A 14,581-nucleotide genomic window follows, 5' to 3' on the forward strand; every position below is an offset into this window, starting at 1 on the left:
TGCACCGGTAAGTAAACCCAAAGAACCAATCTAAACTTGGCGTGGGCTCTTTCTTTGTTCTGTTGTCAGCATCCTATCTGGGGTGAATAGAGATACTTCTTCAAATCTCTCGCCGGGCGGTGGTGGCGCACGCCTTTAATCCCAGCACTCGGGAGGCAGAGCCAGGCGGATCTCTGTGAGTTCGAGGCCAGCCTGGACTACCAAGTGAGTCCCAGGAAAGGCGCAAAGCTACACAAAGAAATTCTGTCTCAAAAAACCAAAAAAAAAAAAAAAAAAAAAAAAAAAGAAATCTCTTCAGAAAAAAAAAAAAGTCACAATTGGTGCCTGAGCTGGGACAAACAAAATAATGATGAGTCTAGAGGAGGGTTGTGTGACCTCCCCTCCGCCCCATGGGTGAGACACGTGCAATAGTGACTGATCCAGCTGCAGGTAGATCATCCATGGGGCAATCCTGATAGGATAACTCTTCCCCGGTGGTATGGGACAGTGTGCCTCCTTGCTGGAGTCTCATGTGTCCCCTGATATGAATAAGACATGCAGCTGAAGCCGAGCATCTTTGAGGGGAAACCCAGAGTGGCTATCTTCCTCTGTGTGGTGTAGTTGGCATACCCCTTTTATGAATGTGGTCTGTTGCTCAAGTACAGGAATGCCCCCAAGGTGGCTGATGGACTAGAGAATCTATTGTAATCCCCCCAAATGATACATATGGCATGTGATTATAAGCAGGTCACGGAAATAGACACGTGGTCTCCGCTGGATGCCATAAGAGATGTTACTGAGGCTACGATTTCTGCCCAGAAGGAAGTGCCAGCAGAAGGGGGCGGGGATTACAATAGAAGGGACACATGGACGTTATACTCCACACTGCCTTCTGATTTGGCAGGAAAGGAGGGAAAAGAAGGATTGTTTCCCATTCTTTTTTTCCCTCTTTTCAGTCAGTTAAAGAGAGTTCATTAGGCCTGGACTAGAGAACTCTTCCTGGAACTCAAAAACCTTGATCCGTGAGAAGAATTAGACAGTGAGGTGTGAAGAGATGAAGTAGAAATGATAGAAGATATCCTTCAGGCCTAACTTTTAATCCATAAGAAGGAAAAATCTATGATTTAGTATGCAGATAGAAGCCTTAATAATTTCTCAGCCCAGGAAACGATGCTAGTCAGGGGATATTTGGCCCCTAAACTGCCTCAACAGGGAGAGAGACTTTTAAATAAGAAATAGCAGAACTTTACAAAGCCTGCCTTGGGAGGCCACGGGACATGGGGGAGGCAGATGGGATCAGCTTGACATTGTGGAAGTGAGAAATTGAGTGATATCATTGATTTTTCTCTTTCAGACACAGGCTGCAAAGTTTGAGTCAATGTAAGGGAAACCATTCCCAATGAACTGGCTTATATGAACAATTAGGGATGCTTGACTATCACTGGCTGCAATCTCCATGAATGTCAGGGACTAGAAGACAATGAAGGAATGATAGACATTGTCAAGAGAACTGTGTATGCAAGACAAGGTATCTGATGGCCAGGTGAGCAAGCCAGATGGGATTTTGTTCATAGGAGAGATAAAAACACTGATTCAGCAGCCACCCTGGGACTGGGATAGGGCAAGTGGTTTTGCTGAGTCTGATGCTGTGTTATGATCTTTTTTTTTTTTTTAAGATTTATTTATTTATTATGTATATAGTGCTCTGCCTACATGCCAGAAGAGGGCACCAAATCTCATTATAGATGGTTGTGAGCCACCATGTAGTTGCTGGGAATTGAACTCAGGACCTCTGGAAGAGCAGCCAGTGCTCTTAACCTCTGAGCCATCTCTCCAGCCTGTGTTATGATCTTTACAAAACTGGAAAGTCCATATGGATCTGACTACAGATTGTGTCTATATGGTTGCTGAGGTATTTAGGGAGGGATTAGAAAAAGAGAAACCTGGACTAGTGAGATGGTCCAGTGGGTAAAGGTGTTTGCTGCCAAGCCTGATGGCCTGAGTCCCATACTTAGCACTCACGTGGGAGAGGAAGAGAAATGACTCCTGAAAGTTGTCTTCTGACCCCCATCCCCACACAAAATGTCTCAGCACCCACCCCTATAAATGAACAACAAATAAATCAATGCAATTTTTAAAAAAGAGAAAGAGAGGAAAGCAGATAATGGAGCCTATTGCCCCGACGCAACTGTAGACAAATTCCGTGCTTGTGAAAGGCTTTAAAACACGAGTAACAGTTCACAAAAGGGGCGAAAGAAGGAGTGAATGACAGATTAGTGCAAGTGGAGAAGCTTGTCTTAGGATTGGGCAGTTCTCATCCAGTGTACAGTGTACATTTTTCTTCTGCAGGAAAGGGCGTTGGGAGTAGAGATTGCTTAGGATGGAGTTCTGTTAGAGGTCAGGGGTGACTGATGGAGGTGGCGGTTAATGAAGCAGCTTGAAACCTGTTTGATCCAGGGAGGAGGCTCCCTGAGTGGGTGAGGTGGATGACAGCATGGATTGGCTTTCCCTTGCCCCTGCGCAGAGCATCACAAACCAGCCCCATGGAGCCTATCAAGGTTGGGGAGATGTGTAGCTCCCCAGGATGAGGTACTGGATGACATACAGATTATAACGACTGTGGATGATAAAGATCTAAGTAATGTGGTACCCCCATCCTTGTATCTAAATTGCATTTTGGAAAAAAAAACCGTTGACAAGAGGGATGGGATGTTTTTCAGGCTATATTGCTAACTTTAAAAATATCCCTTCAGGCTGAATTCCAAGATCAATTAGTATTTGCTTAGAAGAGACAGTAATGGACCTTTAGAGGCCCTGCCCACCCTCTGTAAAGGGACTCATTACATGACGCTAAACTCTGTGTGTATTACAGATTTGGAAAAGCATCTAGAAGAACAGTAAAAATAGTAGTTGAAAAGTTTTAAGGAGTGCACCCTGTGTGGGTGGGGCAAAAGGCACTTCTAGGAACACAAAGTTGTTGAGTTAAAGAAATGAGTGTCAGGAGTAGATTACCTCTTGAGCAATTATTGGCCAGGAAAGTCCATGAGGACCCCATAAAATAGAAAATATTGCCACTGCTGTTAGCTACAGGTCAGAACTAGATGCTAAGTTTCTACAACTGAAGACACTGTGTACTTTGGTTGCAGGATGTTAAGAAATCAAATTTGGACTAAATTGAAAGCTTACTTCTTGTTTACTAGCTTTCGTAGTAACTTGAAGGAACTATAACAGGATTATGGAAGAGAATTGTGACCAACAGTCCTGCTTGGCTATGGACCTTGTGTGCTCTACTATTGACATGCCAGTCAGAACATGCCGTTGGTTCATTAGTGGCACAGCTGATGTAGGCTCAACCAACTGCTTTCTGCTTGGATTTGAGGCCCAACTCACAGGAGAGAACTCATATTTGGTACTGTAAACCAGGGTAAAATCTGTGACTGGGGGATTATAAGGTTGAGGGAGGCTACTGTTATTGTTTTGTTAAACAGGTATTTGTATCTCTTAATTTGCCTTCTAAATATTTATGTTTATACCCATACATTACTGCAGCACATTACTGCAGAATTCACCCCCCCACACACACATAGGTAGTGATTATTTTAGAAGTTGAAAACCAGTCAAAATACTGAGAATAAATGACTTTTGCTGTGGAACGGTGAGTGCCACAGTACTCAGCCATAAATGGAAGAGAATATCCAGACATCATTATAACTCCCTTAAGAAACCTTGTGGAAGAGAAGGTAGAAAGAATGAAACACCTGGAGGAAGGGGTGGAGGTATCGCATAATTGTTTCCTCTGAATTGAAGCATTTCCTCCAGGAGGGAGGAGGAGGAAGGTTCACAAGACCCAGGAAACTCATCAAGAAGAAGGCACAACTTACAAGGTTTAGGAAGCGCATTAAAAACTTAGAAGACCCAGGAAACCCACCACCAAGTTTATACAAGCAGCAAACAACTGTGGTAGGAAAGGGGACTCTTCAGCGGAGCTTCCTGCAAGTTGCTGAGGGGACTTGAGTGATGTGGGTTTCACGAGTTATCAGCCATGCCTGGGTGGGCTTTTCAGTGATGCAGCCATCTGCCCTGGAGTCACCCACGTGACTGTAAGTAACCTGTCGCCTGTGCACCTGAAAGCAATCCCAGTACATTCATGCCTCACCAAGCTAACCTTGGATGAAATTGTTCCTTTGGTTTATTATCAGTGCACTATCTGGTAGGAGTGGATGTTTTTGTATATCTCCCCAGGAAAAGACACACAACCCTTGGATAGTGTATAAGAATACTCACCGATCTGATCTATTTCAGTGAATGTATGTAAAGCAAAATCAGCCGAGGGAAATGACTTTACAAGGCATGTGCTGACAAAATGGCTCAGCGGGGAAAGGCATTTGATGTCAAGCCTGATGACTTGAGAACTGACTCGCACGAGCTGTCTTCTGATTTCTACATGCGTGGTGGCATGTGTGTGCCTCCCCTCATACAATAAATGAAGTATAATAATTAAAAAATAAAAGAGAGAGACAAGGGACAAAGACATTTCCTGTTAAGAGCTTCATAACGCACCTTCAGGTCCTGAAGGTTTTGTGGGTTGTCTTTGTCTAAAGCCTGGTTGTCTTTGTCTAAAGCCCAGTTTCTTAGTCCCTTTCTTCTAAGTGGTATTATGGGTGACAAATCTCTGGCTCCCTAGTCTCAGATCTAAGTATTTTGGGATTTCAGACTGCACAGGGCTTATGCTATGTTGACTGTCTTTTGCTGTTTCAGCTAGTTCATTGCTTCTTTCCTTGGGAAAAAAAGTCAGACAAATCAAAAGAAGCATTATAAAACAATCCTTATCAGATGCAGAGATCTAGGGCCAAGCACCAGGCTGAGCTCCAGGAGTCCAGCTGAAGAGAGGGAAGAGGGATTCTATAAGCAATGGGCATCAAGATCATGATGGGGAAACCTGCAGAGACTTCCAAACCAAACTCCTGGGAACTCATGAACTTTAGACTAACTGCTGTGGAGCCTCCTTGGGACCCGACTAGGCCCTCTGCATAAGTTAGACAGTTGTGTATCTTGATCTGCTTAAGGGGCCCTGGCAGTAGGATCAGGATCCATCCCTGGTACATGAGCTGGCTCTTTGAGGCCCACTACCTATGGTGGGACACCTTGCACAGCCTTGATGCAGGGGCAGGGGCTTGGATTTCCCTCAACTGAATGTACCAGGCTCTGCTGACTCCCCATGGGAGGCCTTACCTTGCCAGAGGAGGGAATTGGGTTTGGTTAGGGGGGAAGGCTGGTGGGGGTAGGAGGGAAGAGAGGGGGATTTATGGTCTGTGGTTGCTGTGTAAAATGAATAAAAAAAATTCTTAATTAAAAAAAAAAACTCCAAAAAAACCAAGACCCTAAAACCAAACCAAACCTGAAAACAAAACAACAAACAATGCTTATTTTGTTTACCTGATAAAATGGGGCTTGTAGTCCAATGTCTTAAACACTCACAAAGTAAAACTCATAGATAAGGAAATTTACAAATGAGTGATATAAAAGGTGACATGAAGAGAAGACAAGACACTGTGTTGCTAACTTCTGAGACAGGTTTAGTAGCATGTTTATTATTGTTGAGCATGGTCTTCTTGTTTGTCATGAACTAATCTAACAAAAAAATCATTTTGAGAATTTAATATTCATTAAGCCCAGAGAACTCAATAAATGGTGTAAGATAGGTTCCTGACCAAAAACCAATTCACTGACTAGTCAGAGAGACCGTTCGGAAAATACAACAGGATGTGGTGAGTGCTACCACTACATACTCAGGTATGAGATACTGTAGGAGTGAAAAATAGAGTGATATATAATTAGCTTTGGCTGGGGAATTTGGGAGGGATAACAAAGAGAAGCTACTCAGATTGACTCTGAAGACAGAGATGATATGAGCAAATGTATGTATTGGGAGTAATGATTTGGCAGTTTATGGACCCATGATAATTCTCTGCCACTGGAACCAGGCAGCAGCAGGTTCCCTCATCTTTTGTGGGGAGTGAATTCCAGTAAGGAAGAGGAAATTAAGTTATTGCTTTTTATGTGCGACAGTTCAGGTAGCACATGCCAAGGCTAGCAGGCATGCAAAAGAGGTCTGCTTGAGAATCAGGCAGATGGAGGGCATGAGCTTGAGATGAGCCACGTGGAAGAGTTGGGGTCGACAAAATCCAGTAACTGATTAAATACAAAGGGGAACTGTGATGTCAGGAAGAAGGAAAGGTCGAGATTTTTGCCTATTCAGTTAAATGAGTGACTTAACCTTTCTGTGACTCTCAGCTTCTTAATCCACGACACAGGATGATGTATCTGCTTAAGAAAGCAGATGGTTTTCCTGTTTCTCAAGAGCTTTAAGTGATTTACATGCAAAAGAGCACAGGGAGGGACGCATGCTGTGCACTGAGTGCGTGTGAGTCTTTATGTTTCCCCTGTGCTAGGTAGTGGTCCACTACCTAGCACAGGGGAAACAGGAGTGCAAGGTGGGGAGGTCAGGAAAGACTCAGTTCAATTTGGGGCACATTAAGTTAGGGGTGACTTTTGACATCTATAAGTAGATCAGGGTTGGAAATAAACAAAAGTGAAAGCGTTGAGACTGGGGAATGTTTAAGAAATGACAGATGACTTATAAGAAAAGACATGTTTCAGTTTCTCATTTTCAAAGGCAGCCATGTTGAGGTCAGAGGGTGGACCCATCTATACCCAGAGACTTGTATAGGGCTGTTGAGAACAGACTGGACCATCATCCAGCAAAAGTTTACTGCCATCCATGCATTTTTTTATGCATTCTTAAAGTAAACCTCTCAAGGTCTGAAAGCCTCAGATAATACTCTGCTCATTATTTTGCTTCTTTGGGTTATAGGTCAAGACTTCTACCAACTGTTATTTGTCAAAACATCTTAACACTTTAATGTATTTTGAAAAATCTCAAAGGCTTCTCATACTAGCAAGCATTAAGTAGTGTGGTGCAACCCTGCAAATTCTTACCTCTTCAGTTCCTGTTATTCTTATGATGTTAATGGTGGAAATACACACACTATTCCCCTCATATTGTAAATACTCACCAGAAACACACATGACTATGCTCTCTTGTTTGATATGAAAGCATCTCTGCTCAGAGGCAGCCGAGAGCTCTATACAAGCTTCTTCAGTTTGATAGGCATTGCCAAAAGAGAAGTTGTGTGGTTGACTACAGTACAATGGAGTTAACATGCCAGTATATTTGCATTGATATACTTCTAGTACCTTTACAATAATAGTCTATGCAAATATTCATTCAACAGAGGTTTGATGATCCATCTATTATGCAAAAATGCCAGATGTGTGTTACATCTGAGGCCAAGTGTCAAGCCTTGGGGATCCACAGCAGGTAACTGGAGGCTGTGTGTCAGGGTGCAAATGCTTGAAATTTCACATCTGACTCTTGTTCTCCCAGCTTTCTGATTTTGCCAACATATTTATCCCCTTAGTCTTAATGCAAACTAGAAGAATTAATTTCTACTTTACAATATACAATGTAGTAACAGTTGCCATGCAACATAAGCTCTCAGTGAATTGTTATAAACTCTTTGCCCTGCAAGAGCTCCCCATTTCATTTTAATTATTACTTAGATATAGCCCTTGTCCTTTCTGTCTCTTTGAAGACAGACTGGCGTGTGTGAATGACAGAAGGAATACATGGGCCTGTAACAAAATAGCCTTAGTTAATAGGACCCAGGACTTTACTGTGTTCTGGCACATTCTTATAGTAGCACCTCACTTAATGCTCACAACCAACCCTGCTAAGGTAGGTACTGTTAGCTACTTCCATTTTACAGATGGGCAACCCAAGGCACAGGAGGTTAAAGTGACTTGCTCTAAGGTCATAGGAAACTAGGTTTTAGATTTAGGTGCTCCAGTGTCAGAGCCTACATTTCTCATCATTCATGTTTTCTTCTGTTTTTCAAGCTTCATTTATACCCAGTAGAGACCATGTTCTCTAGAAAATTATACAAATTAAGGGAAATTCAGGAAAACATCAAACAGAAAAATAGGTATAAATTTGGAAGAAACTGGGGCCCAATCATTTCTTCTCACGAGGTTTTAGCTAAGACTGGATTCTGTTGACATAGACCAGACCACACGGGCTTCTTCGTGCCTGTAGTCATATTTCCAAGGAGGTCCAGCCAAACTCTTTTCTTGTGGGATGTCTAGTTTATGGATTTTTTTAGATTAAAAATATTTTAAATAGCTCAATTTTCCCATTCTTTGTGGAGCATGATTTGCACCTTCTCATTTACTTAGTTGAGTCCCTGATGAAGCCTTATATTTGTGAAGCGGGATCATCCTGGCTCACCAGCACTTTCCACTAGAGGGCACTGTGTAGGACCTCTCAATTTTGTGTGTGTGTGGGCACATTGTAGTCTAGTAAGAGATTCTGCTCTGAGAAAAACAATGCCATCATGAAATTTGGAGGCAAATGGATGGAGCTAGAAAACATCATTCTGAGTGAGGTAACCCAGACTCAGAAGGACAAACGTGGTATGTACTCACTCATAAGTGGATACTAGATGTAAAGCAAAGGATAACCAGACCGCAACCCACAGCTCTAGGGAGGCTAGCTAGCAGGGAGGACCCTAGGAAGGACACATGGATCACCCAGCGAAGGAGAAATAGATGAGATCTACATGAGCAAACTGGGGGTGGGGTGGGGGTAATGGAGGGCAAGGGATGGGGGATGAGAACATAGGGGAATAGGAGGTTCGAGCTGGAACAGGGACAGAACGGGAGAGCAAGGAAAGAGATACTATGATAAATGAAAACATCATGGGAATAGGGAGAAACAGAGTGCTAGGGAAGTTCCCAGGAATCCACAAGGATGACTCCACCATAGACTGCTGGCATTAGTTGAGAGGGTGCCTGAACTGGCCTACTCTGGTGATCAGATGGCTGAGTACCCTAACTGTCATCATAGAGCCCTCCTCCAGTGACTGATGGAAGCAGGTGCAGAGATCCATGGTCAGATGCCTGGCCAAGCTCCAGGAGTCCAATCAATGAGAGAGGGGGAGGGATTCTATGAGCAAGGGACATCAAGATCATGATGGGAAAATATACAGAGACGACTAGCCAAACTAGTGGAAAAGTATGAACTGTGGACCAAGAGCTGAGGAGCTCCCATGGTACTGGACTAGGCCCTCTGGATAGGCGAGACAGTTGTTTAGCTTGAACTGTTTAGGGGGGCCCCAGACAATAGGATCAGGACACATCCCTGGTGCATGAGCCAGCTTTTTGGAGCCTAGTGCCTATGGTGGGACACTTTGTGCAGCCTTGGTGCAGGGAGGAGGGGCTGGGACCTGCCTCACCTGAATTTACCAGGCTCTGCTGACTCCCCACGGAAGACCTTGCCTTGGAGGAGGTGGGAATGGGGGTGGGTGGGTTGGGTGGGGATCCTAGGGGTTAGAAGGAGGGAGGAGAGGGGAATCTGTGGTTGGTATGTAAAATGAATAGAAAATCTCTTAATAATAGAAAAAAAAAAGAAAAAACAAAAAAAATATGACAACAACAACAACAAAGAGATTCTGTTCTATTGAAAGTACACTTTTATTTTTATGGGCCTATTGGCCACAACCTAGTTCATTTAGAAAGATTTAAATGGGAAAATATATTATTTTATAACTATTTTAATATAGTTATATATTATATATTTTTATAACTATAATAATTATTTTTCAAGGCCGGCCTTGAACTGGTTGTGTAGCTCAAGCTGTCTTTGATTCCTCAGTGCTGGGATTATAGGCTTTCATCACTATACTTGGCTTTAGCTGGCCTCTTAGTTGGCCTGTGGTAAGGTCTTTTCCTTCCAGGTGCCCTTACATTAAGGCGATAGCTGATGTCTACATCTTTAAGATTAATGTTGAGTGTAAATTGGTTCCTCTATGTCTATTGGCTTCTATCTATCTCTACTTTCAACGTGTGTCTTCTGAGCTGACGCCTCACTTGGATTTCTATCCAACAGCATTTATTGCTTTCACACAGGCTACAATGTGTTACGTTGGGTTGTGGCAAATGCAAATGGAAATTAAGTAATAAATAAAAGTAACAGATTTTTTTTTTTAAAATTGTGTCTGACACCCAGAGGAAAACAAATAATTACTTCTTCTCTAAGTCAAAAATGAAATGAGTTAAAGTGAAAGAAGGACCAACAAGGGAGAAAAAGTGAAATGTTTTAATAGTTTATACCAGGGGAAGCTTCATAGAGGAGGTACCATTTGAGGTGGGAATTGGAGGACATGTAAGTAGACTAGGGTGGGGCCATATATCCTGGCTGAGGCACTGTGTTACAAATGAGCAAGGAGCTTGAGACCATGTGTGGTGTATCTGAGGAGGTTCCCACAGGGGCAGACCCCTGGTTAGTTTTCCTGCTTCCCTCATTTGGAGTCCCTGCCTTTTCTATCACATTCCCTTCTATGTGTTGAGGTCTGGCTTTAGGCTTGTACCTCCACTAGGTCTTTTCTGTTTTAGCTCATGTTACAGTTTAGGACTTAGATGTAGTTAGTGTCAGTGCTGGAATTGTCTCTTCAGTTAGACAAGGGCAAAATGTAGCTGGAGTTTTCTCCAGTCCTGTCCAGCCCCACGAACCCCACAACCACTTATAAAATAATCACTCAGAAAAAAAAAATCACTCAGAAGCTCATATTAGTTAAACTGCTCGGCCATTAGCTCAGGCCTACCATTGTCTAGCTCTTACACTTATACTCAGCCCATTTCTGTTAATCTATATGTCGCCACGTGTTCTGTGGCTTTACCTGCTGCCTTTACATGATGCTCCCTGGATGGCAGGCTGGCATCTCCTCCTCAGCCTTCCTGTTCTCTCAATTCTCCACTCTGCTAGTCCCGCCTATACTTCCTGCCTGGCTACTGGCCAATCAGTGTTTTATTTATCAATCAAACATCCATAGCAGCAAGATATAATGGTCATCTTATATTTTGGGTCCTTTCAGCCCTAGAAACAGTAATTGGTGCTAGAATGCTCTATGGATCCCTTCTTCTTCTTCTTCTTCTTCTTCTTCTTCTTCTTCTTCTTCTTCTTCTTCTTCTTCTTCTTCTTCCTCCTCCTCCTCCTCCTCCTCCTCCTCCTCCTCCTCCTCCTCCTCCTCTGCTTCTGCTTTTCCTCCTCTCCCCTCCTCCCCCTCTTCAGCCTCCTCTTCTTCTTGTTCTTCTTCTTTTTACTTTTTAAAGCTTTTTATTAAATTTGTTCTTGGACAATTTCAAGCATTCTGAATGCTGTCTCCTCCATATAGTGAGAATTCTTACAAGAGAACACTTTGTAAACAAACAAATAGGGAAATGAACAGAAGGTATTGAATGAACATGAGGACATGATTGCTCCTAGGCATGGTTGAGGAGAAGGAGAGAAGTTTTTATTGTGACATGAGGGAGAGTACATCTAGAGGCATCTGGAAGAGTTCAGAGCAGAGAGAAAAAGTAGCAGATTGAACATAACCAGCAGAATAGACCAGACCATGAAAGGAGAGAATGAAGGGTAGAGTGAGAGAGGAAGAAAAGAGAGAAGAGAGAGGGCCAAGGGGACCAAGAGAGTAGGAAGGAAAGAGAGAGAGAGAGAGACAGAGACAGAGAGAGACAGAGAGACAGAGAGGGAGAGACAGAGACAGAGACAGAGAGCTACAGAGAGACAGACCCACAGAGAGAATAACCAAGAGAGAGCAATTGCCAAATGGCTGGGTTATATAGGAATCAGAGGCTGGGGGAAGGGAAGTGGTACTCCTGGACTGAAGAGAGTTAGGCTAGGGGGAGGGATGAGAAGAGTAGAGAGGAGTCACAGGTACTGAGTGAGCCTGGCCAGTGTGCTCTTTGGTATGTTAATAGAACCTCAGTTATCCATTTGTCCCAGGTTTCTTTGGGACCTGACGGTATCAACAGATTTTCAACACAGAATGAATACAGTCATCAATAAGCATTTGGGCATGAGCTGCATTTCACTTACAAATGGTTAGAATACAGGAGAAAAATTCCCCTGTCAGATAGGCAGAGCAAAGATATATGGACACCAGCACACTTATTGGAAATAAAAGTCAATTTAACCTTTTCAGAGGACAATTTAGCAGTACCTCTCACATTTTCAAATGCCCAAGACCCTTGTGAGACACACAATTTTATTATACCTAAATACAGCTCATTCCTGCTGTGCAGTCTGGGATTGTTCATGGGCATTGGAGATTTAGCTGGTAAAGATTGACGCAAAAGATCACAATGTCCTCAAATGATCACATGCTGTCCTGTCCAGCTAGAGGATTCTTCCTCATGGCTAGTTAGCTGCTTTTGAGTGTGTAGGGGTGCTGGGGTGAAGGAACTCAATCCTAGCTTGAACCCTATGCCTCTCTGAGCTGGCTGAAACACAGGAGCCGGGAGGAACCCAGTTTCAGCAGCTGTACTGTCACCTCTCAGGTTCCCCAATACGTGGATGACTGCGATCTTCAAGATCTCTTGTTTTGATGGCTTGGTTGCACCCACTTCTCCCAGGGCGTCAGAAATGTAGTTGGCCAATTCTTTTTGGTGAGTAAGGCTCTTGGGCATGGTGTCTTCTTGCTGAGGCTGACTGAAGTAATATACAGGGAAAGAAAGCCTGGCCAGAAAAGAAATCTTATGAGGCTTCTGAAGATCTCCAGCAGTCTTAGTCCTTACAGAAAGAATATATTATAATGCTACACTTAGAGAATGTATCTGCCTGACTTAGGGCCACAACTCACAGCTTTCCAGGTAGCATAGCCACCTATATTTGGGCTAAAAAATAGTGACAGTTGTGTCCTGAATAATGGTTCCTGAGTTGAGGAATGAGTAGGGGTTGCCATGTAGCCTACACTTGGCTTTCCATACCATGCATTCAAGTGAGGGATTACTTATCTTCCAAGGATGTCTTTCCTAAGTTGCTTAAGGTCTGTAGCAACTGGTGGAGGCCTTGCATCAGGGTTCTTTACACATGTGGCATCTGCACAGAACATCTAGCTGGTATGCTATGGTGTGTTCCAGGTGTCCAAAATACTGAGTGGTATCTCCCCACAGCTGTTGGATGGTGATGCTATATCTAGACATGAGAATCCTCCAGCTATCTCCAGTCTTCTTTAAACATGAGCAACCTTGATGATTTCATCCAGTGTGCCATAAAAATAACTTCATATGATCCATGATGTTATAAAGCTTGGGAGGCACCATATTAGGGTATTTCTTGCCGTTCACATAGAAAGGATTTGGTAAGTAAGGGCAAGTGTCCATAAGTCCATCTGGGTACCATCAGTGCCCACCAACAGGTTTCCTGCTCTGCTTGTGTGTTTGGATATGGTGATTTGCAATGTCCTGATAAGGGATAGCCAAAGAAGGTCTAGGTCTCCAGGACACCTGCCCTATCGCTGGTTGTAACTTCGGTTCTCAGTGGGAGAATTCTGCCTGCTCACCTAGACAATTTCATTACCCAGAGTCTTGGGAGGGCTGTCATCCTTTGTGCTGTTTTTCTGCACCTGTGTAAGAGAGAGAAATGTGAAAACATGTTGGCTATAAGGTGTGCCTGGGTAAGTCCCATCCCATGAGGTACCAGGAGAGTTAAGAAAATGGCACAGGGTGATGTCTTAGATTTCCCCTGTGCTTTGGAAAATCTGGATGGCAAGGCTATTTCCTTTAGTGAGCCCTTTGCCTTTGCTCCAGCCACCCCATTTGGGAGTCTCAGGGAAGTTCTTAGGCCAGAAAAGATAAGAAGGAAATAGGAGTATTTGAAACTGGTTTTGATTGTTAGGCTTCCAGCAACATCCAGGCTGCGTCATTTGTTCCTAGTTCAGTCTTAGTGCTTTCTATTCTCCAACAATTCTGTTTTCACCCCCACATAGAGACAAGTAACTGCTGGCATCTCATCCCTACTAATGTCTCACGTGATCTGGTACTTAGGACGCTGTGAACAACTTTCCCATCACCTTGAGGAGACTTGGACTTTCAATCAAATATTGATGGATGGGATACACCAGGGTGGATAGAACAAATGGAAAAAGAGAGGCAAAAAGCCATACAGGATTTACCTTCTCAGAAAGCTGCACTGAGCAGTAAATGGTGTGCATTGGCTTTTCTTTGTGGGTCATCACCTGGAAAAGAAATACTTTCTCCTCAGTGAGATTGCAGAAGACAAACCTTCCTAATTCCACCCTCTCCATCACCCATTTCTGATCCGACTTTACTGTATAGCCTCCAACATCAGCTCTTGTTCCATCCAACTTTAGATTGGGTTAATTAGAGGTAAGGATGAATGGGTGGCAGTTGGCAAAAAACCTCCAAGAGCCAAGAGGAGGGTTCTGTGTAGTTTAGACTGAGTCTTGCTCAGTTGGGAGTTTAGTTTTCTGCAACTTATGTGAATCTCTTATAGCATCCCTGACAGTTCAAGTGCAGGGTCAAACTAACCAGAGAACCCTGAGTGTCTCCTGTTAGTCCTTGGAGACCCCAAGGGAGCAGGCTTGTGTAGACAGAGAAGGTGATCTTTGGTGGAGGTGAGGCACAACAGGCAGACAGAAGGCAAAAGGTGTGGGTCAGATGAATAAAGAGTCTGAGAAAACAA

General features: G+C 43.5%; 1 protein-coding gene across 1 annotated transcript in view; it reads right to left on the reverse strand.

Annotated features, from left to right (window-relative positions):
• Positions 1–11,145: 11,145 nt before the first annotated feature.
• The window catches only part of Cd84 (CD84 molecule), a 43,829-nt gene continuing 40,393 nt past the window's right edge, over positions 11,146–14,581 (reverse strand). Inside the window, exons 6-7 of the mRNA XM_059280349.1 lie at positions 14,052–14,114; positions 11,146–13,502 (exon numbers count right to left, since the gene is read on the reverse strand). Of these exons, the coding sequence (XP_059136332.1) occupies positions 13,440–13,502; positions 14,052–14,114 (126 nt within the window). The 3' untranslated portion in view covers positions 11,146–13,439. The remainder of the gene's footprint in view (positions 13,503–14,051; positions 14,115–14,581) is intronic.

Source organism: Peromyscus eremicus, chromosome 15 (genome assembly GCF_949786415.1).
Source record: "Peromyscus eremicus chromosome 15, PerEre_H2_v1, whole genome shotgun sequence".
Classification (NCBI taxonomy): domain Eukaryota; kingdom Metazoa; phylum Chordata; class Mammalia; order Rodentia; family Cricetidae; genus Peromyscus; species Peromyscus eremicus.